Consider the following 27594-nt stretch of genomic DNA (forward strand, 5'->3'; position numbering starts at 1 on the left):
TTAGCAATAATGTTGTTCAAATTCACCTTTGACGAGAATCGAACCTTAAACGAAGAATATCACTAGACCGTAATACTAAATGAAATTTACGGTCCCATATATTAGTTGTATGAATTAAATGAGATGGGGACTATGATCTGAATATATCTCTACTTGGCCATCCGTATATCCATGGATCTGGTGGACCTAAAGAAAGGAAAATAGCAAACTATGTCCCTTATCATCTCTAAAAAATCTTGATTGATGCTTCTCTAAACACACATTTTCCCTCACATTTTTCTCCACAAATAACGATCAATTATTTACTAGCTATGATTTACGTTATTAGTGAGAGAGAAACAAAGATTTTCATAATAAAATTATTTTATTGAATAATCTAATGTAGTAACAGACTAAAAAAAATCATGTATTGTTCATGTGTAATTTTGAATCAAGAGAAGCTAATGAGGATTGATTGAGTTGGTAAGGATTGTTCTCTTCGCTAGACCAATGCTTAGAATTCAAAGGAAAACTAATGAAAATGGCTTGAAAACTTTGAGTTTTAATGATAAGGACAAAATAAAGGGTAAAATGAATAATATCATGATTGACTTTTTAATGTAAAAATGTGGTCGATGCCAGCAAATCCTTTTATGGGCAATATGTAAAAACAAAAAAATGTGCTAAGACTACCTCTGTAGGTTCTTAACCCTGGAATGTGGTAACCTCCTCTTCTCCTAAACTTTTGCTAATCGAAAATTTTGAATTAAGTGAAGATAATTGTTTCCCGTGTTTTTTTTTCATAGCTTTTATTGTAAATCGTTTTTTTTTTCGTAACTAAGATTTTAGTATCTTAATTAGTTGGTTGTCGTCCTTCCTATATATGGCTGAGCCCTACCTAGTTTAGCCTGAATATGAGAGAGATCAAGGGCAAAAGCCATGCAAGAGGTAGTGCCAAACATTGAACGACGGTAAACCAAACCAACCTCCTTATCCTTGTAGCTTATTTTAAAGAAAAAGTCACAAATGATCACAGCTGCCCACTCCTATAATTTTTATTATTTTTTCCTTAAAAGGCTCTGATCTATGAATATTTTTGGAGAGACATTGTAGCCTGTAGGTCGGGCAAATGCTTCAATATCCCATGCTTTGACTTGTATCATAATACCAATCTCGTGTTAGTTCGCACGTATAACTTGGAAATTCCACAATTAGACGCTTAGTGTATATATAGATCTTGTTAGATTGTAGCAAAAATGTAATAGGGATAAGATTATATGTAACGTCTGGTCCTGAAATATTTATTTCGGAAAATAATATCGATGATAGGACCAAACTAAACTCTTGTTTATTTAACTACCCATAATCACTATTCTTTATCCAAATTCCTTAATCTCTGAACATTTATGTAACCATATTTTAGTTACCAAAATATACGATTAAATTCTCAAATTGAATCCCCAATTCCTTCTCTTATATCAACTTCCCAACAAAAGATAAATCTCGATTATTTAAGGTTGCATCTAACCCTTGTTAGACTGCTTACATACCTTTGAGCAGTATCAAACCTTTCGTAGTTCACCATCCATTATTTTATCCATTTCCGAAAATAGTCTAGTAACGGAAATTGGAGCCTTCTAGAGTAAAGATTAAATTTACAAAAATATCCCTAACTTCAAATGTTAATAACTCTTTCATTATAATTCCGTTTCACGAATGGTTTGTGTCACATCCCGGCCCGGGCCCCCACCACATTTTAGGATTGACTCCACCGTAGCACAATATTGTCCGTTTTGGGTCTCGACCACGCCCTCACAGTTTTGTTTATGGGAACTCACAAGAGAACTTCCCAGTGGGTCACCTATCCTGGGATTGCTTTCACACGAACTCGCTTAACTTCCGAGTTCATCGGAACTTGAAGCCAGTGAGCTCCCAAAATGCCTTGTGCTAGGTAGAGATGAGAATATACATATAAGGCTTACAGGATTCACTCCCCTGGGTGATGTGGGATGTTACAGTTTGCGCCTATACGCTCGTGAAGTCGAGCTCTATCCAAATATATCAAGAAATATGATAAAATATATGAGGATAAAATACGTTATCGTATAATTACGTTAAGCCAACTAGAGGCATTTTCATCTTTTTTACTTATTGATACAAATATATGTCGTAATTATAAATGCGTTGTAATTACGAATACAACTACAAAATACTTAGTTTAATATTCAAATCCATGAATGGATTTTCACATTTTTCCCACTGAAATTTCCTTAACCATTTATTGATTTATTTTCCTATTTCCTTCACATATTCATAAACATAAATAATTAATTTATATATTAAAAATTTTCAGGGTATTACATTCACCTCCCGTTAAAATAAATCTTGTCCCTGAGATTTCAACCATCGAGTTACGAAAAGGAATTAGAACTTATCCCACCTTTCACTTTTATAGTGAATAAAAATCATAATCTCAGTCTACAATTTTATTCAAGCTCCGAAAATAAATAATTCAACGAAGCAATCATCTATATTCAGATTTCCTACCACCCTCATTGGTAGAATAAATATCAAGATTTCATGCCATAATCATCAGTGGCTAAGTAAATATCACAATTTCAAGCCAAACAATTAAAATTGGCCAATCAAATACCAAAAATTCCAATCAAAATCATTGAAATTTCCAATCACACTCACTAATCAAATCCAACAATGACAACTGATGACTATAACAACCAAACCAACCAAATTTATAATTACAAGTTTTCCCCATCAACTATTTTCATCCAACATGAAAAAATGGAATAATGTTACATATGTCACACAACTAGGAAATCGTTATATTAAACAAACTCAATATCTCATTCCACAATTTTTTTTTTCATACCAATAATAAATGGAGAAATTTTCATGGTCTTTCCACCATTCCAATTATAATGGACAAACCATAACCGCAGTTTATAATTTCATTCCCGTTCCATAAATCATCATGACTTTCATAAATATTAAAATTTCCAACCATAATTATCATTGGCCATAAGATTTAAAATTTCTGGCCATAATTATCATTGACCAAACAATGATTTCATCACCTTTTTCTTTTATCCTAATTAGTGACTAGTAGACTGGTAAAAATCGTAATATACCTGACAATTATACCTCCCCACACATCACATTGATAACTCATTCTCACAGCCCACACATGGAGCTTCTCCCCGGAAACATTGGGTCTTTGTGCCCATTCAACCATTCTATCACATTTCACGGGTCATTTTGCCGAATTCATCGTTCACGGGGCCACTTTGCCCAATCACACATCCTCGAGCTCTTTTGCCCAAATCAACCTCGACATGCCCTTTTTGCCCAACCAAACATTCCTCCAATTCCACGGGCCATCACACCCAAATCGACATCCATGGGCCTTTTTCTGCCCAATTTGACATCCACTGGCCTTTTTCGACATCCACGGGCCTTTTTCCACCCAATTCGACATCCACTGGCCTTTTTCGCCAAATTCGACATCCACGGGCCTTTTTCCGCCCAATTTGACATCCACGGGCTTTTTTCTGCCAAATTCAACATCCACGGGCTTTTTTTCCGCCCAATTCAATATTTCTCAACTGCACATGTATAATACGAATTTTCCATCTATTTGTCACAATTTCACAATCATCTGAATGTTCAACATTTCCATAATACATAACATAATATCAACTCCGTTCAAGATTAATCCAAAGCTTCAAACCAAACACTCATTCTTAAAGCAATGCATAAAATATGACATTTTAAAATTTTCCTACTCCCATTCAATTTAATTTAGGGTGATTCACAATATAGGCATTTCACATAAATTCAACATTATTCAAGAACTTATGAAATAGTGCAATATCAATGTAAATCATAATTCACAACCACAACTCAATAATATCGCATCTTGTAAAGTTGGATCATTTGCTTTGATACCATTTGTAACGACCGGCCCCAAAATATTTATTTCGGAAAATAATATCAGTAATAGGCCCAAACTATACTCTTGTTTATTTAACTACCCATAATCACTATTCTTTATCCAAATTCCTTAATTCCTGAACATTTATGAAACCATAATTTAGTTACCAAAATATACGATTAAATTCTCAAATAGAATCCCCAATTCCTTCTCTTACATCAACTTCCCAACAAAAGATAAATCTCAATTATTTAAGGCTGCATCTAATCCTTGTTAGACTACCTATGTACCATTGAACGAGATCAAGCCTTTTGTAGATCACCATCCATTCTTTTATCCATTTCCGAAAATAGTCTAGTGACGGGAATTGGAGCCTTCTAGAGTGAAGATTAAATTTACAAAAATATCCCTAACTTAAAACGTTAATAACTCTCTCGTTATAATTATGTTTCACGAATGGTTTGCGCCTACACGCTTGTGAAGTCGAGCTCTATCCAAATATATCAAGAAATACGATAAAATATATGAGGATAAAATACGTCCTTGTATAATTACGTTAAGCCAACTAGGGGTATTTTTGTCCTTTTCACTTATCGATACAAATATCTGCCGTAATTATAAATAGGTCGTAATTACAAATACGACTACAAAATACTTATTTTAATATTCAAATTCAGGAACGGATTTTCACATTTTTCCCACTAAAATTTCCTTCACCATTTATTGATTTATTTTCCTATTTCCTTCCATATTCATAAACATAAATAATTAATTTATATATTTAAAATTTTCAAGGTATTACATTATCGTAAGCGGATGGCATATAAACTTTCTTTAATGAAAGCGACCTTAACTTCAAGTTATACTTGAGAAAAAAATTCATGGTAGTAGAATATCTCTTATAATTTCATTGCATTTCATCAAGCCACAACTTGTAGATATTTTTTTTCTTCACAATGATGCTTACAGAAGGAGCAAAGAACATGTTTACCATATTATTCATGCTTCTTCAAATGAAATATAAAGTGAAAGACACATGATTCATTTAGAAAGTGATTTTAAATCCTTAGCAAAAATCCAAGTTAATTTTAAAAAACATTGGTAATGCTTCTTGGAAGAATACAATATCCATAAATAATTACTACACGCAATCCTTACAAGAATGATCGTCTGGTTTTTGTTAATTTGAAATGAAATTCCTTAAGAGAAGGAGCTCGTGTATATATATGTCTACTATTTTTCTACACACGAATAATTTTTTTAAAGAATAATATCTAAAGCCAGACTATTCCTTGAAATGCTTGGAATTTCATATGCTAGGACTATTATTGCAATTCACTTTGCAACCAAAATTGAAGTTTGGTAGTAGACATAATATGGGAAGAATCAAATTAAAGCACTTTCATAATTTCATGTGTAGATGGAATCCGTGTTGGCCCATCTCGACCGTGCATGAATCCTGGGTAGATGAGCAATATTAAGAAACCCTATCAGCATTCTTCAAATGTATAGTGCCATCTAATCAATCCATGCATCGTATACCAATTTCAAACTGCTTTCTTACCGCCATAGGCCCATAGGTAGTGGAATTTTAGGCGTGGGAAATCCCAAATTTTAACTTCGTATTTTTAATTATGTATGATTAGACATTTTTTTCTTCTAATAGTAAGGAACCTACAATTTCCATCCCCAATTTTATAATTTGTTAAACTTTTATATTTCTTTGATTTTTTTTTTCGCTAACAATTTTGGAATTTGTTTTTGTATAATGTACAAACATTTTGATGTAAAATAATTTGAATTCCGAGAAAAATATTTCGTAGTGAAATATGAGAAAATTGGATTTTTATGGATTAGTGAACAAATGGATGAGTATTTGTAGAGTTTTGGGGGAGTTTGGTTGTTGAATATGATTTGAATTAATTAATAATATTACTTTGACTGTTGGATTTAAATTTAAGCCATTGAATCTTTTTATTACCGTTAATATTGATTAAATTGGATATAAGTCATTGAATTGGATGTAGTTAGGCTAGCCGCATTGGATCAAAACTCAAGAGGAACACCAGCCTTTGGGTGCCAGCAACGCTTTAATCTGGGCTGCATAAAGCATACTTTCAGTCACATCCCTGCTCGAGGTCCACCACATATTGGGCCCGCTCCACCACCGTAGCACGATATTGTCCGCTTTGGGCCCCGACTACGCCATCTCGGTTTTGTTTCTGGGAACTCACACGAGAACTTCCCAGTGGGTCACCCATCATGGGATTGCTTGCGCACACTACTCGCTTAACTTCAGAGTTCCGATGGAACTTGAAGCCAGTGAGCTCCCAAAAAACCTCGTGCTAGGTAGAGATGGGAATACACATATAAGGATTACTCCCCTGGGCGATGTATGATCTTACAATCCACCTCCCTTAAGGGGCCCAACGACCTCGTCGGCACACCACGGCCAGGGTTAAGCTCTGATACCAAATTGTCACATCCCAACCCTGGTGGGACCACCACATCCCGGGCCCGCTCCACCACCGTAGCACGATATTGTCCGCTTTAGGCCCCGACTACGCCCTCACGGTTTTGTTTCTGGGAACTCACACTAGAATTTCATAGTGGGTCACCCATCATGGGATTGCTCTTGCGCGCTACTCGTTTAACTTCAGAGTTCCGATGGAACCCGAAGCCAGTGAGCTCCCAAAAGACCTTATGTTAGGTATAGATGGGAATATACATATAGGATCACTCCCCTGAGCGATGTGGGATCTTACACTTTCCGTGCGCTTGCTCGCGGACAATTCATCTGCCCTATTGCATCTGTTGTGCGAGCCGCTGAGTTGGTCTTCACGTGCTGTAGCAGACAAGCTGGGGGCTTCAGCCTACTTATTTCCTTATCCATCCGAGGGGCCTCAGTATTTACGTGAGAAATCTTACAGTGTAATAAGTTATACATATATTTTTCTTTTTCTATTTCTCACATCACACGAAAAATTTTACCATGCAACTAATCGTACATTTTTATCTCCACATGAGGGATTCTTGCGTTTAACTAATCATACGTCTTTATATTTTTATCTCTCACATCAAGTGAGGGATTTAACTAGTTTTACATTGTCCTTTTTCTATCTCTTGTATAACTTGAGAGATTTTATTGTGATTATACATATATTTTTTTCTTTCTATTTCACACATCATGCGAGAAATTTCACCATGCAAACAATTGCATATGTGAGGAATTCTACCATTTAACTAGTCATAGATCTTTATATTTTTATCCATCCCTCAAGCGAGGGATTTACCATGCAATTTTATTCTACATTCCAAACTTCAATATTAAAAAAAAAAAATACACTTATAAGTAAGCGCTGATAACAATACCATTACTTTTAAAAATAACTAGTTTTCTTATTTCCCTGCTCTATAGTTCCTCCTCATTTTCACTCTCTACTTTATAAGGGCATTTCTACAATAATCATCACCATTGTGTCCATTGTCCTTTTTTTTGGGTAAATTACATAGTAGCCCCTCAGGTTTTAGATCTATTACAATCGCATACAACAACTTCAAAACATTTCACTTTCATACCTCAACTACTATTTTATTTCAATATAGTACCTCTGTTACATTTTTCATCCATTAATCCGTTAAATGTTGACATGGCTGCCACATATATGCCACGTGGCTGCCAAATGTCTGCTACGTGGCAAATAAAATATATTTTTTATTTTTTTTGAAAAACCGGAATTTCTCAAAAAAATAATAATTTGAAACCCATATCCCTCACCCCCCAAGTGACCTCCCCAGAAACCTACAACAAGAAAAAGAATAAGAAGAAGGGAGAAAAAAAGAAAAAAAAAGCCGAAGAATAAGAAGAAGGGAAAAAAAAAGGGATACCCATATCCCTCGCCCCTAGCGACCTCCCCAGAAACCTGAAACAAGAAGAAGAAGAAGAGGGGAGAAAAAAAAAAGAAAAAAAAAGCCCCAGTCCGTCCCACCCTAGCCACCTCTTTCTCCCATCCCTCATCACCCACCCCAAAAAATTGCACCCGAGATTAGGTGGATCTACCACAAAACCAGTCCAAAAATCATCTCAAACTCAAAGTATTTTCAAAACTCACCCACATTGAAAATCACGAGATCTTGGCGCGCGCCCGCGCAGGGGGGGGTGGTCGCCGGAAAGTAACCGGGGGGAGGAAGGGATTTGGCGGCGCGGTTGGGGGGGTGTGGTCCCCGAAAGGTAGCCCGGGGGAGGAAGGGAGGTGGGTCGCGGCAGGGCGGGGGGGAGGGAAGGGTTCTGGGCTTTTCTTCTTCTTCTTCTTCTTCTTCTTCTTCTGGCGATGCGGCGCGGGGGGGGGGGTGTGGTTGCTGAAAGGTAGCCCCGGGGAAGGGAGGTGGGTCGCGGGTCGCAACGGGGCGGGGGGGGGGGAGGGAAGGGTTATTCTTCTTCTTCTATTTCAATTTTTTTAGGTTTCTGGGGGGTGGGTGAAGGATGAGGGATATATGTTTCTTTATTTTTTCATTTTTTTTTGAGAAAATTTAGGTTTTAAAAAAAATTAAAAAAATTATTTTATTTGCCACGTGACAGACATTTGGTAGCCACTTGACATATGTGGCGGTCACGTCAGCATTTAATGGATTAATGGATGTAAAATGTAACGGAGGTACTATATTGAAATAAAATAGTAGTTGAGGTATGAAAGTGAAATGTTTTGAAGTTGTTGTATTCGATTGTAATAGACCTAAAACCTAATGGGTTACTATGTAATTTACCCTTTTTTTTTTTTAGTGAAACGATAGAGTTAATAAGTTAAATGTTAGATTATCCACCGACGAGATTCGAACCCACACCATCATGCAAGGTCACAACACATTTCCACCACTGGTCATTGTTCTTTCATTTCAAAACTGAAAAGCTAAAAAATAAGCAGGAAAACCCAGTTAATCAAAAAAGAAAAAGGAAAAAGGAAAATTTGCAAAACCTTCTCGTCTAAAAAATCTGACACTCTCTCTCTCATACTGTCCCTAAAGTCTTTCATAAATTACTTGTTCCCTTGGTATAAAAAAGACAGCCAAAAATAATGGCGGTTGTGCTTTTGATTGATTGAAGCTGAGAGAGAGAGGTAAAGCGATACTGGCAAAAGCCAGCAAGCACTAGTGGTGCACTAGAACAATCACCACCACCACCACCGCTTACCACACCCAGCAGCAAACCTTGTGTTTCCATTACTGGAAAGTTTGGAAGCAAACCCAACTCTTGGATTCTCCATCTGTGCATATATTCTTCCTCAACAGTCTCTGTTGCTGTCATCTGTGAGCCTATTTTGTGCAGAGTTGATCATCGCGTACCTTTCAGTTTCCTCTCAGAATAATGCACAGGCCATTTGATTGCATCTTGCTTTTACTTGGGCTCCTTGCTGTTTGAGATCTGGTCCTTTCCTGCTTTCATGGTGGCACAAGCAACTTTGTGTTCTGAGGCTGAGATCTGGGGATTCTGTTAGCACTGTTGGGGTTTTAGGCTTCTGGGTTTTGCCGGGTTATTGCTGTAATTGCTCGGTTTCTGAGATTGGACTATCTGAGAGTGTACAATCTGTGACTTTGAAGCTCTGTTACTCACAAATGGTGATGTGGGTTTGTTGAAGATTGTGGCATGAAGTCTTTAGTTGCAGATTGGACATTTTGGGGGGTTTGATTGAGGCTGGCTTAAGTGCGAATGAGGCTGAAATTGATCGTTTTTATCAGCAAAACCAGTTTCCATTGTAGTTTCAGGACTTGGGGAATTGAGGGTTCTTTTGTTTAACTTTGCATGAATGTGAAGCTTCATGCTTTTGTGATTTCCTGGTAAAGTTTTGCATGAAAGTTTGTTTCTTTGGGGGGTTTGAATGTGTGATGGTGAAATATGATATTTTGCAGTAAAAAAAAAGAGGGGAAGAAAAGGATTGTCCTGTAATTTGGGTGAATTTTGGTGTTAAATTGTTGTGATTGTGACTGGGGTTGAATAACTTTTTGTGGAGTCAATTTTTAGGCCTCCAGTGTTTTTGAATCTCTGCGAATAATGAGGCTCTCTTCTGCTGGTTTTAGTCCTCAATCCCAAGAAGGTATGGCCAATTAATGTTGCTTGCAGAATTGTTCTGTGTGTATTTTTATTTTTTGCCAGGATTTTAAACTGAGATGTAGATGTAGTTGTAATATGTTGTATGGATTTGGGATGTTGGTAGTTCTGTTTGGTTGCCAAGAAATTGTGGGGAAAAATTAGATTTTAGAATTTTCATAACCCAAATTAGCAGTTGTGTTAAGCTCTCCTCTCTCTCTCTCTCTCTCTCTCTCTCTGTTTTCTACTTTTCCTTTGCTCCTGGAGACCCAAATCCCAGAAAGCTTCTTATTTATTGTTTGGTTTCTTCTCTTTCCACCATTTTCTCAGTTGGCAGGGGCTTGATTTGGCTTACTTTCTAAATTTGGAAGATAAAAAATTAGTGTGAAATTTGAAAGTTTACCATAATTTCCAGAAGTCCATATATGGAAAATTTATTTCCCTCCATAATAAGGCCCTCGGATGACATTTTAGTATTTCTTTGTGTTCTTTAATTGGTGGATTTGTAATCGAATTCTGAAACCAAGTGTTGGCTTTAATTGGTATTCATTTTTCTTGAATTTCATTTTGCAGGGGAGAAGAAAGTTTTGAATTCTGAACTTTGGCATGCTTGTGCCGGTCCACTTGTTTCTTTACCCGCTGTTGGGACCCGTGTAGTTTATTTTCCTCAAGGTCACAGCGAACAGGTTTGTATAAATAATTTGTCAGTTCTTCCTTGCAAATTTAGTGGCGTGTCGTTTTATTTGTCAATTTATGTTTGCGAAAGGATGAATTTGTTTTTGCCAACTTTTTATGCAACAGATGTGATATTCTGTGTGATCAATCTTCTGTAAATGTTCTACTTTTTGTTCGTTTTCCTTCTATGCAAACTGTAATGCTTCATAATGTAGGTTGCGGCATCAACCAACAAGGAAGTGGACGCTCATATTCCTAACCATCCAAGCTTGCCACCGCAGCTTATCTGTCAACTCCACAATGTGACAATGCATGTAAGGCTTGTTTGGTTTGGTTAGTTCTGGTCCTTAGTATTCCTATATGCTGGTTTCTAAAGGTTCGATGTTGTTAACTGCAGGCAGATGTTGAGACAGATGAAGTGTATGCACAAATGACCTTGCAACCGCTAAATCCGGTATGCCACTTTGCCTTGATTGGCTTTGAAATTTTTGGTCTTTATCGTTCGCTCTCATGGTGTATATAACCTTCATCCGCAGCAAGAGCAAAAGGACGGCTACCTTCCAGCAGGGTTGGGCAGCCCAAACAAACAGCCAACAAATTATTTTTGTAAAACCTTGACAGCCAGTGACACAAGTACCCATGGTGGTTTCTCTGTTCCTCGCCGGGCAGCTGAAAAAGTGTTTCCTCCATTGGTAAATTCTCTAATGAACTATATGCAATATGACCATCACTTTTGAGCTAGTTACTAGGGTTTGTACAATAGTTCTGGCACTTGGTCTCAGGTAAAAATGATGGTTGATGGTTCTGTCTGAATATTATAGTATTTTCCATGTTTTGTTAATCTCGATTTGTTTCTGAATTTATATTTTTTGACATGCAGGATTTCACCCAACAACCTCCAGCGCAAGAGTTAATTGCAAGGGATTTGCATGATAATGAATGGAAGTTTAGACACATTTTTCGGGGTGAGTTTGCTAAGGACAATTTTCATGAAAAGTGGAGAAAATATTAAACCTCTCTTCGTATCTTGAAGGAGTGAAATAGACTGAGAATTAAGTTTGACTTTAGATGAGTACAAACTTTAACACTTTTCATGCTTTCCGGCCATTGCAACTTCTTTACTTTCCTGACTTGAATAGTGAGAATATCATGTTACAAAGCCTTTCATTCTATGAAAATTATTGACATGTTTGTTGATTTTTTTTTTTCTATTTTAGGCCAGCCCAAAAGGCACCTCCTTACAACGGGTTGGAGTGTTTTTGTAAGTGCTAAAAGACTTGTTGCTGGTGATTCAGTCCTTTTCATCTGGTAGGCTTTCCACCCGTTCACTACTGTGTTGATTTGTTTTGGTCATATAAATAAGGGAACTTTAACGAAAAGCATCCGGTACTGTTCACTTTAACGAAAAACCACATTTTTACACTAAAAAGTCAATCCTGTTACTATTCACTTTACTCTTTATTTTGTCCTTATCATTAAAACTTAAAATTTTCAAGCCCTTTTCATTAGTTTTCCTTATAAATAATGTGATCTTTTATAATGTACATACTATTTTTTTGCCTGCTTGCAGGAATGAAAAGAATCAACTACTTCTTGGTATCCGGAGAGCTAACCGACAACAAACTGTGATGCCTTCATCAGTTTTATCAAGCGATAGCATGCACTTGGGACTTCTTGCTGCTGCAGCTCATGCAGCTGCAACAAATAGTCGTTTCACCATATTTTATAATCCAAGGTATGAGTCTATGTAGGCTGATGATACCAGGTCTTTTAGGTTTATCACTTCCTTTGAAACTTACGGCACCTTTCATGCAGGGCTAGCCCATCTGAGTTTGTCATTCCCCTGGCCAAGTACATTAAAGCGGTCTATCATACCTGCATTTCTGTTGGCATGCGTTTTCGGATGTTGTTTGAAACAGAAGAATCAAGTGTCCGCCGGTAGGTCCTAAACTTTTATTTTGTTAAGGATGTTATAGACGATGACTAGATAATTCCAAATGCTTCTTCTCTCCTTTCAATAAGTCTTGGATGCCTGTAATCTTGTTCTGAAAAAATAAAATAATAAATTTATGGGTTGGGTGTTGGTACATGTAACACTGCTAGCGTCCTTTATATTATTTTTATTCTAGAAGTTGCAAGTTTTATTGGTTGATATCTGACGATTATACATTATCAGCTACATGGGAACAATAACTGGCATAAGTGACCTAGATCCAGCTCGGTGGCCTAATTCACATTGGCGTTCAGTCAAGGTTTGTTGTATAATTATTAATAATTATACATATTCATCTATATATATGTAGATCTGTATTGCATATCGTAAACTGAATATTTTTTTTGATAGATCCGGGTTAAGTTCCTTCAGAATATTTTTTTACATCTTTTGCAACTTTGCGGGAACATTCATGGATAATCTTAACTTAATTCAGGTCGGTTGGGATGAATCCACGGCAGGGGAGAGACAGCCAAGAGTCTCACTGTGGGAGGTTGAACCATTAACAACATTTCCCATGTATCCATCTCCTTTCCAGCTTAGGCTTAAGCGACCATGGACACCTGGACTACCCTCTTTCAATGGTATGCTCATTTACTGCTAGATCTAGGCTATTTAACTCCCGAGTTTATATCTTCTAGAATTGTGGCAGTAAGAAACTCTTTAATTCTCTCAGGTATGAGGGACGACGACCTTGGCATGAATTCTCAACTCGTGTGGCTTCAAGGAAACAATGGAGACCGTGGAATGCAATCGCTGAACTTTCCTGGCATGGGGGTCACACCATGGATGCAGCCAAGGCTTGATGCTTCTATGATTGGCTTGCAATCAGACATGTACCAAGCTATGGCTGCTGCCGCACTTCAAGAGATGAGGGCCGTAGATCCTTCCAGACCGCTACCTACATCCCTTCTGCAGTTTCAGCAGCCGCAAAGCCTTCCTAATAGTAATAGGTCTGCTGCCTTAATGCAGCCCCAGATGGTGCAAGAATCTCATTCTCAACAAGCCTTTCTCCAAGGTGTTCAAGAGAACCATCGCCAGTCACAGCCTCAGGCGCAAACTCAGTCCCACCTTCTTCAGCAGCAATTGCAGCATCAGAATTCTTTCAGTAATCAGCAGCAGCAGCAATTAGTTGATCATCAGCATATTCCAAGTGCTGTCTCTTCCTTGACTCAGTTTGCTTCCGCCTCTCAATCCCAGTCCCCATCTTTGCAAGTTGTCACAACGCTATGCCATCAACAGAGTTTTTCTGATTCTAATGGGAACCCTGCTACCAGCACTGTTATATCTCCCTTGCACAATCTCATGGGTTCATTTCCACAGGATGAATCATCCCACCTGCTCAACCTGCCTAGAACCAATCAATTAATATCTTCTGATGGCTGGCCATCAAAGCGAGCAGCGATTGACCCTCTTCTTTCCTCTGGAGTTTCTCAATGTGTTCTGCCCCGGGTGGAACAGTTTGGACCTCCCCACACTACTATGTCTCAGAATTCTATTTCGTTGCCACCCTTTCCAGGGAGAGAGTGCTCATTAGACCAAGAAGGTGGTACTGATCCTCAAAGCCATCTTTTATTCGGTGTCAATATAGAGTCCTCACCTCTTATAATGCAAAGCGGGATGTCAAATCTTAGAGGAGTCGGCAGCGATTGTGGTTCTACAACCATGCATTTTCCTTCTAATTACATGAGCACTGCAGGCTCTGATTTTTCAATTAATCCAGCAGTCACACCTTCGAGTTGCATTCATGAATCGGGTTTCCTGCAGTCTTCAGAAAATGCAGACAATGGAGACCCGCTAAACAGAAATTTTGTTAAGGTAAGTTGCAATGACCGGTTTAAGGTTATATTACGGTTATATTATTTTGTAAAGTTAAATTTTCAACTAGACCTCAAGTGATATGATAGTGGCCTTAAAATGTTGTCATCTTCTAAACAAAACCATAATTATTTGCAGGTTTATAAGTCAGGGTCCTTTGGGAGGTCACTTGACATTACCAAGTTCAGCAGCTACCAAGAGCTACGTAACGAGCTTGCTCATATGTTTGGCCTTGAAGGCGAGTTGGACGACCCTGTGAGATCAGGCTGGCAGCTTGTATTTGTTGACCGGGAGAATGATGTTCTTCTCCTCGGGGATGACCCCTGGCCGTGAGTTCCCATTTCTATAATACGATTTTTTTGTTGCAAACTTGGGCAAATACTCTTAGGCTCCTAGCTATGAATTGTAGGATAAAAAAAATGCATGAGTCCACTTGAGTCTGAACTTTCGGAGACTTAAAACAAGAGTTCCTCTAGCTGTAAGTTGTGCAGAGTTAAGACTAGGCGTTGTTGAGAAAACTTGTTTAGTATTTTTGTCATTGCTTAAATATTGTTCCAAGTAAGAACGAGTTGATTTCCATGTGGACTAGGCTTCCAAATTTGTAGCGAATGACTTGCATATATTTAGGCTCGATTGAAATATTGACCGCTTGACAGTAAGCTTTCCGGAGCACCCCAAACCACTTCCGTCTGAATTCTGTTATTGATTTTCTGACTCTAGATTCATTGTGTTTATGCTGATACCAGGGAGTTTGTAAATAGCGTGTGGTGTATCAAAATACTCTCACCACAAGAAGTTCAGCAAATGGGAAAACGAGGCCTTGAACTTCTAAAGTCAGTCCCAAATCAGAGGCTCTCAAACAATAGTTGCGACGACTATGGAAGCCGGCAGGACTCAAGAAACTTGAGCAGCGGGATAACGTCCGTGGGGTCACTCGAGTATTGAACAACTTAACCGATTAAGATACCATTCTCTCTTATGTAATATTTGCAGCTCCTCCCAACTTCTCCAACCCTTTTAAGAGTTGGGAGGGCGGCTTAATACTGTAGCTTTAAAGCTTAGTTTATATATAAGCTAATACTGTAATTAAACGATGCGTATCTCTTTTCGTTATTTTCTTGTATTCAAATACGTACAACGCATATGTAGTATGAGACTTGAATGTTTGTGAAAATAGCCTGAAAAGGGTATATTGCCGTAAGTTCGTGACTGGATGGCATTCTCTCGTTGTATATGAACCGTGAGTTAGTGTCTGCATGGCTTTCTCTAAGCAATATTGAACGAGGGGGAACTGAACTCGGAACTTCGGCTGCAAGAGTGAATGCACTACATACTACATGCATATCAATATACCTATTTTTCTTATGTTTCATATATGCAGATGATTCATGGTTCATACGTGCATTCAAAAGCAGAATGGCATGATTACTTTTCTTGATCTCAAAAGTCTAAACCAATGACTTTTATGTTTTATCAAAACCTTCGTTCGCAATTATTTGAGGTCCCATGCAGTGTCGGTATGCATGTTCTCAAAATTAAACACTACTTTTTTTTTTCTTCTTTCATTTTTTATTCGAGTAATGTTATAATTATCATCTATTTATACCATCTTTTTAATAAAGATAGCGTCCACCAGCACATGTAGGTTTCATTTCCATTAGAGATGTGGTACAAATAGACGGTAAGAATATCATTTTATTAAATAAATTGTCAAGCATGTATATTTATAGCGTCAAATAAAGGGTCGAACAAATGAGTTCAAATCTTTTGCACCAAAAATCCTCGGTGGTGTCTTTGTGTCCTATCTACTTCAGTGACACATGTTCTTTGAACTTAATTTATCTTTAGTTTTTAATTTTTTTTGTTGAACAAATAAGTTGAAGAGCTAACACTGTTAAGTGTGATTCAAATGAATGAACATATGTTAACAAATGAGATAAGTCACAAAGAGATCATATAGGGTGCATTTTGGTTCAAAAGATGGTCAAAGAATATAACTTGGTCATAGCATGTACTTATCAGATAGTGTATATATTAAGTAAATGCATGTACCGTAACTAACGTTTAATTTCAAGTATGACGGTCAAAAAAGTTTACCAATAAAGTGATTAGTGGACCTGGTGGTGAATGAGTAAAGGTGAAATTGATAGTTAAGGTCTCGGTTTTCTGATGCATGTTGTGGGGCTATCTACACAGATGGGACTTTTAAGAGGGATGGAATGGTGACAGAGGTAGGGCACCCTCCTCAACAATGATAGGACACTGCCCTTGGAAAAGGTGGGTTGGCCATACAATTATATGAAGGGGCAGCGACTCAGTAACCCTTTCCTTGAGCTACTATTGTAATTTGCATGGTCAGTTTTCTGCAAGACCCCATCTGCTCTGTCATCCACAGCAGCATCACTGCACCAAAGTCTCCATCCATCTTTTGTGCAAACACAGACAAGATGAGCATCAATGCTTTAAGTCACCTTTATTGTGTCTACCTGAATGAAGCTCAGTCCAAAGCCTTTGGAGAAAAGAAAATAAATTATATATAACCTCAACATTTTAAGGAAAACTAACAAAAAGAAATTTCAAAAACTTTAGTTTTAATAAAAAGGTAAAATAAATATGTAAGTGAAGAGTACCAAGAGTGACTTTTGAAGATAAAAATATCCTTAACGTTAAAAATAAATAGTACCGAGAGTGTTTCATTAAAATTTCCAAACATTTTATTGTTAAGAGTATTTTTTTATATTTTAATTTCTTCCAAATGTTGTGTCCTAGACTCCTAGTTGATGCTTTAATCTTGATTTCGAAGGGGGAAAACATAGTGTGATGGTAACGGACCCGGCTTCTCTGCCCTCCCAGTTCTCATACACTCTCATCCCCTCCTATTTTGTGCGGTCACTGTTAAGCTATGTTAACATTTTATATTGATTTTTTTATAGAGATAATAAGACAAAAAACAATAGTGATATAAAATGTTGACGTGACTTAACCGTTATCGCACAAATAGAAGGAGATGGAAGTGTATGGGAACTGAGAGGGCAGAGAAGCCAGGTCCGATGGTAACACCCTGTGAGCGTTAGCATGAGTACACTTCATAGTATAGTATGTTGGGTTAGAGATCGTGTGCTAATGACTATATACGTGTCTTAACCTTACGACATGTTTAGGGCTTGTTTGGTATCCTATTTGAAATTTTTTATAATTTCTCAAAACATTTCTTAAGAATTTTTCTTGAAAACAATTTTCTTTAAAACTCAAAAACTTGTTTGGTATGTGATTTAAATTTTTTAAATCTTACAACTATAACTAGACAAAAAGATCCATAAAAAGGGGGTCGAGAGAGAAAGAGGAGAGAGGATGAAAGAAAGTAAGAGATGATTGGAGGAAAGAGAAAGAAGTGAGAAGATCGGAGGAGATAGAGAGGAAGATGAGGGAGAGAAATAATCGAAAGGATGAAGAGAACGGATTGGAGGAGAGAAGAAAAATGTTAAACAAAAAAAAGAGAAGGGGGAGAGAGACAGAAGAAAAGAGAGATAGATTTGGAGTGAGAGGGGAGGAGGGAGAGAAAAGAAAGGAGTGAGTTTAAGCTTAAAAACTCTAAAAACTCATTTTTTTTGTTTTTAGATAATAGACTATATTTTTTAATTAGTCTTGAGTTTAGTTTTTGAAAATAGTCATACCAAACAAGTTTTTAAGGCCTAAAACTTGAAAATTGTTTTTGAGTTTAAAAAATTGGATTCAAGTAGAATACCAAACAGGCTCTTAGTTATTTGGAACGGAAAATGTCACAAATCAGGGAGGAAAAACATAATGGAACTTATATTTGATTCTTTAGGCATCTGATTACAAATTTCAAAGTGAAACTTCCATTTTTCTTCCAATTTTATATGCGTTAATAAACGCACGAAGACGTTAAGAATCAAATAATTTCGATACCTAATTTTATCAACCGCAAGAGAGTAAAGAATCGGGATGATTGTATAATTTCAACACCTAATTTTAGTAAACATATCACGAGTGGCACGAATAAAAATTTCTTTGCTTGCAAGGATTGTTAATGTAAACATAAGCAACCCAGAAAGTATGATCATGGAGGGAATTATTATTTAGTTTATCAGAAAAACAAGTTCCAAAAAGTGGATGCTGAAAATTGTATGTTAAGCCATGTTTGAAGCATGCCAAGAGGTGTCTAGGTTGGAACTTTCTTAGGTGCTATGGAGTATTCAATACTCATAATGTTTTAGCCATTAAATTTAACAATAAAACACCTAAATTACAGAATACTCCAGAGCATCAATAAAGTTTTGGTCTAGATTATGTGGCCTGACCTAGAGTATTGTTGGCCTAGGTCATAATGTTTTAACGATTAAATTTAACAATAAAACACCCAAATTACCGAATACTCCAAAGCATCAATAAAGTTTTGGTCTAGATTATGTGACCTTTCCTAGGGCATTGTTGGCCTAGGTCATAATGTTTTAACCGTTAAATTTAACAATAGAACACTCAAATTACCGAAAGAACATCAATAAAGTTTTGGTCTAGATTATGTGGCCTGGCCTAGGGCATTGTTGGTGCCAAATATAAAAGAGCCCTCCAACGCTAGGGGTGTGCACAAGCATGTGGGTTTTGATTAAACAATACACAAAGGGGAAAGCTTTTTGTCATATGAGGTAGGAAGGCTTACTTGGGAATTGGAAGGTGTCCTATTGAATTTCAAGTGGGACTGGGCACACCTATATCCAGGTATCTTAGGGCTAGGATCCCAGGACTTTCTAGACTGCTTTTTGGGTTGAAATAGGTTCAAGAATTTGATGGTAGTGGGCTTAATTTAAGGCAAACCGACATTCAACTTGAGGTAGTCTCATATGCAGATCCTAGTTGTGCGCATCTAAGTGCGGGTGTGAGAAGCCAGTCCTGGACTCAATATTGTTGGTCGACCGACGACTCAATACTGTTGGTCGACCAGCCACTCACACCCCCTACATAATGCACGCTGTTGAGAGTTTGAAAGAGAAAATTTCCGCCTTCCACGTAGCAGTCTAGCGACAAAAACAATCTCTAGAAAAAGATTATGATAATTTAGCTTAACCTCATAAGATTTTACTCTAAAATTGCTTTTTGATTTCTCTCTCAACAGTTCCTATTTATTCTCTTCTTTTCCTCCAATCTCAGATAGTTGGGGGGGAGATGCAAACAATGTTGGAACATCGATGCCTCAACATTCATATGCATCTACTGAAAAATCTACTTCATCTAACAACACACAGTGGTTGCTCTCTGGATATAAAGTTTGTATGTCACACACAAACTCCTTCAATCATAATGTACTGAAAACATACGCGCTCCTCGTACGAAGCTTTTCTTCTATATTTTGTTTCAGGTTTTATCACAACCAACCGCAACAAATGTAATGAGATGATGGCATTCGTCCAGTCTGGCGGATGTATTCTGCTTGAGCTGCAGTTTTCTCTGCACTTTGATTCTTTCTAGCTTCAGCCGCTGCCCGTTTCTCTTCGGATATTTGCCTTGCAAGTGCTATCTTCTTCATTATCTTGGATTGAGCTTGCGCTCTCATTTGTTCAACTTGAGCCTGAAAAGAACTCCTGAATTAGTTACGGCAAATAAAAGTTTCCAACAACAAAATCGTCCGTAACAAGTCCATATCGTTACGAAGTACAAACACATTTTCTTGAGAGTCAAGAAAAGCATAAATACTTCCCAATCGCCGGGTATAAAATTAATAACTGGAGCTCACTGAACCAGTTCAATACAATTCAACAGAAATATCGGCCAGGGTTTCAGACTCGAAAATAGAACAGTTCTGCTGACTGGAGATGCGAAATGAAAAGAACTTTAAATACCTCTATTCTCCGCATCTCTGCTTCGAGTTGTGCCTTCTGCTGACTTTCCCACGCTTGGATTTGGATTTCATCGCGCTTGTATCTGAGAAATGTTAGCATTCTCAAGTCATGTTAAGTTGGCAGAACATACGTACATGGTTTCTAGTACAAAAGCATAGCAGTACTCTATTACAAAGCAACGACAAAAGGTGATCCAACCGAAGTTCTAAAAGAATGGGGGTTATTGGGTTGAAGAAGAAACCTTGCTGTATGTCTACATTTTTCAGCTTCCTCCCAGGCCGCTGCTCGTTTTTCAAACTCAATCTGCTCGAGTTCTGTCGCATCAGCTTTTTCAGCAGAAAGTTTCTTCTCCTGCTCCTCTTTACTTGCCCAAGCGGCAATGTTCATCTTACCAAGCTGAACACCAAGTTCTACAATCTCCCTTCTTGTCTTGAGCTTTATTTCTTCTTCTGACAATTGTTTTTTGTTGCTTTCAAATCGTGGCCGTGATTCGCCATCTGTGGTAGGTGTGGGAGCCGGTGCACCTCCTCGGGGAGTTGACGGCATTGAAGAAGTTGGGCTGCGGCGTGGGGTTGTTGCCCCTTCAGGAGTAGCAGTCCTTGAAGGCTCTTGACTCGGGATCGGTGTCATTTCTGTTCCCATGTCTCTCATTGAAACTGATCTAATGGCAGTAGTACCTACATAAAACCGAAAGCAAACGGTCAATTTCCTCTGCCTCTGCTATACACATTGAAGTCTACGAACAAGGAAGCTAAAAGTAATGCAACCACAAATCTCATGAAGCGTTCGGCTATAGGTACTGTAAATTTCCTATGACAAGAAATACAAATCCTACATAACATAACAAAGTACCACATGAAGTTCTTAAAGCCAATGAAAGCGTACCTGCAGTGTTTTCAACAGCACTTTTAGAACACATAGCGTTCCCGTCGCAAGCTTGGCCTGAACTCAAGTGAGACTCCGACGGGACAAAAGAGAACTTATCGAATCCAATCTGCGACGCAGGCTGACAGAAATCGACCCGCTTTGTATCTGCTCCTCTGCCATTTGGCTTATAATCGTAGTTAGCAGACTCCGGAGCCACCCTCACCATACATGTCACCGGCAAACGAATTGTTTGGTTTTGTAAAGCACTCTTTCTGGGGAAATTAGCTTGTACAATTTGCTTGTTCATTATCCATTTCTCGGCATCGTTCCACTTCGATGGCATAGTTCTTGAAAGAGTTCTCGAAAGGTGCTTATGCACCGACTTCTCCCCTTTATGAAACTCAAAACTGGATGAACTAGCATTACTATCATAGTCAAGGTTTTCGTCATCCATCATTCTCACGGGGTGAATTGCGCATGAATTACCACTCTCACTCTTCGAATAATGCTGCAATTTAACACGACTGCCATCGCCATTTTCTCGTGGCAACGACTCCTTTGGTTGACAAGAAGCTTGATCGCTTTGTCCAAGGTCCAAAGCCGCTGCTGCACTCGACAAATTCATGGACACAACTTCCAAACTGGACGATGTAACTGGACAGCATAAGACTTAATCAGTAAACAGTTTAGCATTTGCGCAATGCATGGGAAATCCATTGGAGAACAAAGCTGGGATTAATCGATGCTCGTGTTACGAATTTTTGAATCAAAGGAGGGGAGACAAACCTTCCTCATCTCCATTCATGGGGTCTAACAAGCCATTCTTCACGAATTCGGAATCGGCAAGCTTCGAGGGCGAAGTTCTTGAGGAGTTGCTGTTTGATCCATCCTTCCTTTTATGATGCTGAGGCCCTATGAGCTTCATCCTCAATTTACTGGGAGAAATTATACCAGTCTGAAAAGTGAAAGAAAAACGAGACAGTAAAAATTATTACCCTCCAATCAACAACAACCCACTAAAGAAGATCAGCTGTATGAATCCTAGAAAGTCACTATGCAGCGTTCGATTTTGCGCACAAGGTCACTACTTAAAAAATGCTAAAAGTTATCATCTTTGTGAACAAAACCAACTAAATAAACAAACCCAATTAATCAAATTACAAAAATCATTTACAACGAAGTAGCAAATGGGCATCCAAATTTGATTAAGCACATAAACAAAAGCCAGTTCCAAGTTTTTTTTTTTTTTTTTGAAATACAAGTTTGAACCAAATTCATGCAATTTAGAAACAACCCTGAAAGTAAAAATCGTTCACAAAAAGTTCCATAACCAAAGAGAATAAAGCTCCATTCATCTCCAAAAGAACAAAAAAAGGAGAGTTAGAAAAAAAACAGACAAGGGTTTTTGTTAAATTTACCTGAGCTTTGTGTATCCTCTCGTACTCCATTAGATCTCTATCTAACTTTCTCTCTCTAAAAGAACCTTCTTTTCTCTCTACAATATCATTCTGAGGAACAACAACAAAGAAAGAGGAGGCCTTTAAATGGGTAGATTCATCTCACTCTCTCTCTCTCTTTCCTCTCTCTCTTTCTGTGCGTATTTTGACTGTATATTTTTTTGGTGGGCAGACAGAGACAGGCGAATTTTCAAAGTTCCTAGTTATAAACTTGCAAGATCGGATGATTTTCGTTTAGTTCAGCTCCTCTGCAGCACAAGGCCGTGCTGTACTTCTTTCTGATCCTGACACGTCATTACTTGGACCCACATTCACCGGGACCATATGACCTGGCACAAATCTGCAGACCAGCATCTTAAATTGTGGCTGGCGGGCTTTCCAACCAGAGGCAACGAGGAATTGCCGATTTTTAAGAGACCCAATTATTATTATTTTTTCTTGGCTTTTTATATTAGTTGAATGCATCCCACATTTAAATTTATTATTAAATGACTTATTTACTTTACTATGCAATGATAATTTTGATTTTATTAGGTTAAAAAAATATTTTATATACACCAAAATTATTTTTAACGTATTATTTATCTTCTTCAACTATCAAAACCCTTCCAACCCTCCATTGTTAAACAAAACCATAACCTATGAAACTACAAATATGTTGATTGAGAAAAAAAAATTTTGACGAATGAAACACGAAATCGATGTTTCGGAAGTTTCACATGAGGTAAGACTTCACATTTTTTATTATTTTAATGATTTTGACGACATTGATAATTATTGAATCTTGCTTTTGATGCGTTATTTAAGTTTCTATATTCGTATTCATCTTTTAGTGATCATATGGATTACATGAAGAATTAAACACTTAAAATTATCACAAAATATTAAAAACTGAAGACATGGGTTTTAATAGTAGAATTGAAAACAACCCACTTATGCTTTAAATCTCAGGTGGCATCTTTTGTCAAAATTTCAGTCAACATTTTTTATCCAAATTAAAAACTTTCTAAGATTTGAGAAATGACACACCCTGATCCGGAGGATCCAGGTGTGCTGGCCGTCACGTGGGCGTGACGTAACCATAAGCACGACACGGAAGCGTAATAACAACATATAACAACAGAAATTCAACCCAAACTCAACATAACCACATACGGACATAACCAGACGAGTTTACAATAAACACATAAGTTCAGAGCATAGGTTATCTGCAGTCTAGTAGGACTAAAATAAGAATACATCACCCTCAGGTGAGTCCTACATGTCCCAAATCTGTCAGAAAGCCGGAAAGGACCTCGTGAGCCAACCACCGCTAAACTAGAACCTGGAGGGGCGCAAAACAAAATGAGTGGGTCAGTAAAACAAATTAGTTTTCCAAAACATTTCATTAAAACAGTTATATCCCCTCGCCGTAAAAACCTGTATACTTTCCCAGAAATATATAACCATATAAAATCTCAACATTTAAATCTCAAATCTTTAACATTTTCAAGAAAACATGCCATGACATAAATAAAAATATAAATCAGGTGAATAAGGAATCAATCGGAGACCCTGCAGTTGGTCCTATACGATTAATTCAATAGCTCAAATCCCACTAAGCCGGAGTCACCACAGTGACCTATACGGCCCTACTCTGCACATCACTCGGAACTACGTAAGGTAGTCTATACGATGAAAGGTGTAAAAATACGCTCTAGTGCTTCTCTCATCATATCATCAGCGCGCATAACTAAGGTCACCCACTAGTCGGAATCACGCCTAGTGATCTGTACGACTAGCATGTCGGAACCCTCACATGGTCTGTACGACATCCACCTACTTGGATCCAAGACGAGCGTGCGGTGTGGTGAATAATATAAGCACTAACACCTAGGGTGCAGATTATGAGCTCAACTCATCTCAACAACAACAATTCAATGAATAAATGAACTCACCTGACTTACCTGTGCCTCCACAGCACCATGCAACATGTATGCATCATATTTCAATCATATAATTCATAAACCAATTCATGATTTTCAAATAATTCTATGCATGGCATATTCAAAACATATTTTCATATAAACATTTTTCTGGGAAAAACAGTAGTATATAGGTAATACGAAAACAAAACTGCCCACTCACTGATAAGTCGACGGGTCGTAACCCCCGTGGCGTCCCTGGATGCGGTCGTCCTCGGGATACGTCTCACCTATATGCGAAACAACTATAAAAACGTTAATTTTAAGCACATCACCAATAATTTGAAATAACTTCTCATACGATGCTCAATTTTGGTATATGAATATACCACATCGACCTACTCGACGTCACGAGCGTCGAGAAATTTTTAGAAAAATTTTTGGAAGCCCCACGCGCCACACGTGGCACGGGTCCACGCGCTGGCCACGCGCAGCACGTGCAGCGCACGTGTCGTCTTCTTCGCAGGTCTCGCCGGACTGGTTCTCCGGTGGCCGGACTCCGGCCGAACTCCGGCCGATTTTCAAACTCACTATTCTCCTTCGTTTTTCACCCATTTTCTTCGTATTTTATACCAAATTGAAGCCCTAAGAGTGTACAATCACGTTGGACTTGTTTTAGGGCCTAAAAACTACGAAATCTCACCTTGCAAAAACCAAAGATTCGGCCAAACTTGAAACCTACGATCCCGACGTCCAAAACTCTCCAACGAACGTCCCCGAGCTTCCTTAGAACCTCCTAAAGCTCACCACAAGCTTGAAATCTCCTGAAACACAACATTTTACGTTCGCATGAACAGTACCTCAAAAATGGAGGTTCGGGATCTATGTGAAATCGAAAGTTTCACTTCCTAAAACTAGCACCAATGAACTCAGGACGACGAAAGGATGAAGATGCATACCTTATTTGCCTCGATCCGTCGAGTTTTGAAGGGTTTTGGGTGAAGGCCGTACGTATAGGGTGAGGGGAAAGAGAGAGATCGTGAGGGAGAGGGACAGAGAGAGCTACGGGAGGGAGAGAAGACAGGGAGTGCGTGTGTGTGTGATTGTGTGGTCCAACACAATCCTCACCATCCATCCAATTCCCTAACCACAAAAATTTCCAAATTCCAAAATTAAAATCCCAAAACTTACAAAATTAATTCAATAATGTCGCACACACACGTACCCGAATGTCCGTCAAGGGTAGTTACGTCAATTCACGCCCCCGATATAGAAATCCCGGGACGGGCTGTGACAAGAAATGTGAGGTGTATAGAAAATATGGGTGCATGTAGAAAATGTAAGGTGTATATTAAGAATGTGGGGTGTGAAGGTATTATGGGGAAATATGTGGGGTGTATTAAGATAATTTTTAATTAAAAAAATAAATATGAGATGTATTAAGTATGTGAGATTTATTCAACAATTTGTAAGGTGTCAATATAATAAACCTTTTACTTTTATATTATAAATATATTTGAATGTTCGAAACTCTTTTGAAAATAGAATTCTTCGTGAATTTCTTCTCATCTCATTTTTCGGCAACGTAGAAAATAACGCTGAACTATATCGTGTCAAAAAATTCATAAAGAACTTTACTGAGAGAGAGCCATTTTTCTGTTATTTCCCTTGTCTTTTAGCAAGGACAAAGTAAATTGTGTAAATGGAACAAATGATTAAAGTCAGAGGGGTTTCGAACAGTGGCAATGATGAAAAGTGAGATTTCAGTTTGCTCTGCATAGAAACTGAACAGTGCATGTGGGTCAAAAATGAATCAATCAATCACAAGAATTTACTATAAAAAGAATTTTACCCTTCTGCTTTAAGAAAATCACAGTGAAAAATAAAAATTACGAGCCAATCTAACCTGATCACCTAATTTGTGACCTTTAATCTTTGATTATCTTCAATCAAGCTTATCTTAATGGATGATCATCTTCATATTTAGACTAATTGTCTGATTCAACATCTTCATGGCCCCCCACCACACTTTGAAAAGTTTCTTTTAGTCGCAATTCCACTATGAAGTTTGAACAAATATTGGATTTCGCAAGATTAGTTTTCTAAATTTTTACATTTCATTTCATCTCAAATTCAACCTTGTAGTTGAGGCATGAATCCGGATCCTTGTCAGATTTTTTTTGTGAGAATTTAAAAGATTTGTGAATTATATCCGTTCATCGTATATTGTACGGTTATAAATATTTTTAAACATTTTTATTTAAAATTAAATACAAACAGTACTTGATAAAAATTGATCGCACGATATACAATGAACGAATACGATTTACAAATCCTCACCAAAAAAATCCAAAAAAGATCTTGTTGGAGGCATAATCCCTTTTATCTATATTTTTCACCACGTAGCTTGGTCATAGATTGAACGAATAATCAAACAATTTCTGCATAATGAAACAAGAATAAGAAAAATGAGTGAACCATATAATGTATGATTGATGACATTCGTGAGAATAATCTTAGATTTATTTAGCACTCTTCTTAACTAGTTATTGTCATTAAGAGTTTGGACAAAATATATTAATAATCACAATACATATTTGGGAAAAATATTCTCTTCCCTCCTAATCTTTCTCTCTTTCCCTCATTCCCTATTTGAATGATCACGGTTAAACTATGTTAACATCTTATATTAATTTTTTTTATAAAGACATTAAGATAAAAGGTAATAGGTAAGAAGAGGGAATATAAGGAACATAATCCTTCTCCTTAAATATTTGAACCTTGATGGTGACAGCATGATGTCTACATCCGTACAATTCATAATTGGATGGCCAGTCTTACCTTCTTGTTCTACCTTCCTCAGATTATGTGTATATTTAGCAAAAGATTTTCTACAGAACTGTACGACATTCTGCTACTGTTTTTTCAAACTTATATCCTAAATTATTATATGTCCTTTAAAAAAAAATTAGTATTTCATAAGATTTTTCTCCTTATTTTATAAGATTTTTG

The 27594-nt window shown here is 37.6% G+C and overlaps 3 protein-coding genes and 1 long non-coding RNA gene across 5 annotated transcripts in view; 1 reads left to right on the forward strand and 3 right to left on the reverse strand.

Moving 5' to 3' along the window:
- Nucleotides 1-27594, reverse strand: part of LOC126623280 (putative hydrolase C777.06c) — a 103808-nt gene that overhangs the window by 49816 nt on the left and 26398 nt on the right. The window lies entirely within an intron of this gene.
- LOC126623270 (auxin response factor 6-like) lies at nucleotides 8945-15697 on the forward strand. The gene is made up of 15 exons (XM_050292110.1): nucleotides 8945-9760; nucleotides 9945-10017; nucleotides 10584-10696; nucleotides 10901-10999; nucleotides 11083-11139; nucleotides 11222-11377; nucleotides 11566-11650; nucleotides 11903-11993; nucleotides 12256-12420; nucleotides 12501-12623; nucleotides 12862-12937; nucleotides 13115-13262; nucleotides 13355-14496; nucleotides 14635-14825; nucleotides 15243-15697. The coding sequence occupies exons 2-15, from the start codon at nucleotides 9975-9977 to the stop codon at nucleotides 15439-15441; spliced, it is 2688 nt and encodes an 895-aa protein (XP_050148067.1). The 5' UTR covers nucleotides 8945-9760; nucleotides 9945-9974; the 3' UTR covers nucleotides 15442-15697.
- On the reverse strand, nucleotides 19572-22840 carry LOC126623276 (uncharacterized). Its single transcript, XM_050292117.1, has 6 exons — nucleotides 22640-22840; nucleotides 22008-22176; nucleotides 21240-21875; nucleotides 20596-21031; nucleotides 20355-20436; nucleotides 19572-20083 (listed from the first exon to the last, which is right to left on the reverse strand). The coding sequence occupies exons 1-6, from the start codon at nucleotides 22667-22669 to the stop codon at nucleotides 19880-19882; spliced, it is 1557 nt and encodes a 518-aa protein (XP_050148074.1). The 5' UTR covers nucleotides 22670-22840; the 3' UTR covers nucleotides 19572-19879.
- On the reverse strand, nucleotides 23897-25879 carry LOC126623282 (uncharacterized). Of its 2 annotated transcripts, none has more exons than XR_007623718.1 (5): nucleotides 25808-25879; nucleotides 25542-25725; nucleotides 25286-25406; nucleotides 24806-24872; nucleotides 23897-24002 (listed from the first exon to the last, which is right to left on the reverse strand). It is a non-coding gene; the product is annotated as an uncharacterized LOC126623282 (long non-coding RNA). The 2 variants fall into 2 exon arrangements; XR_007623719.1 differs by having other exon boundaries at nucleotides 24806-24887.

The sequence above is a fragment of the Malus sylvestris genome, chromosome 5, assembly GCF_916048215.2.
Source record: "Malus sylvestris chromosome 5, drMalSylv7.2, whole genome shotgun sequence".
Lineage (NCBI taxonomy): Eukaryota > Viridiplantae > Streptophyta > Magnoliopsida > Rosales > Rosaceae > Malus > Malus sylvestris.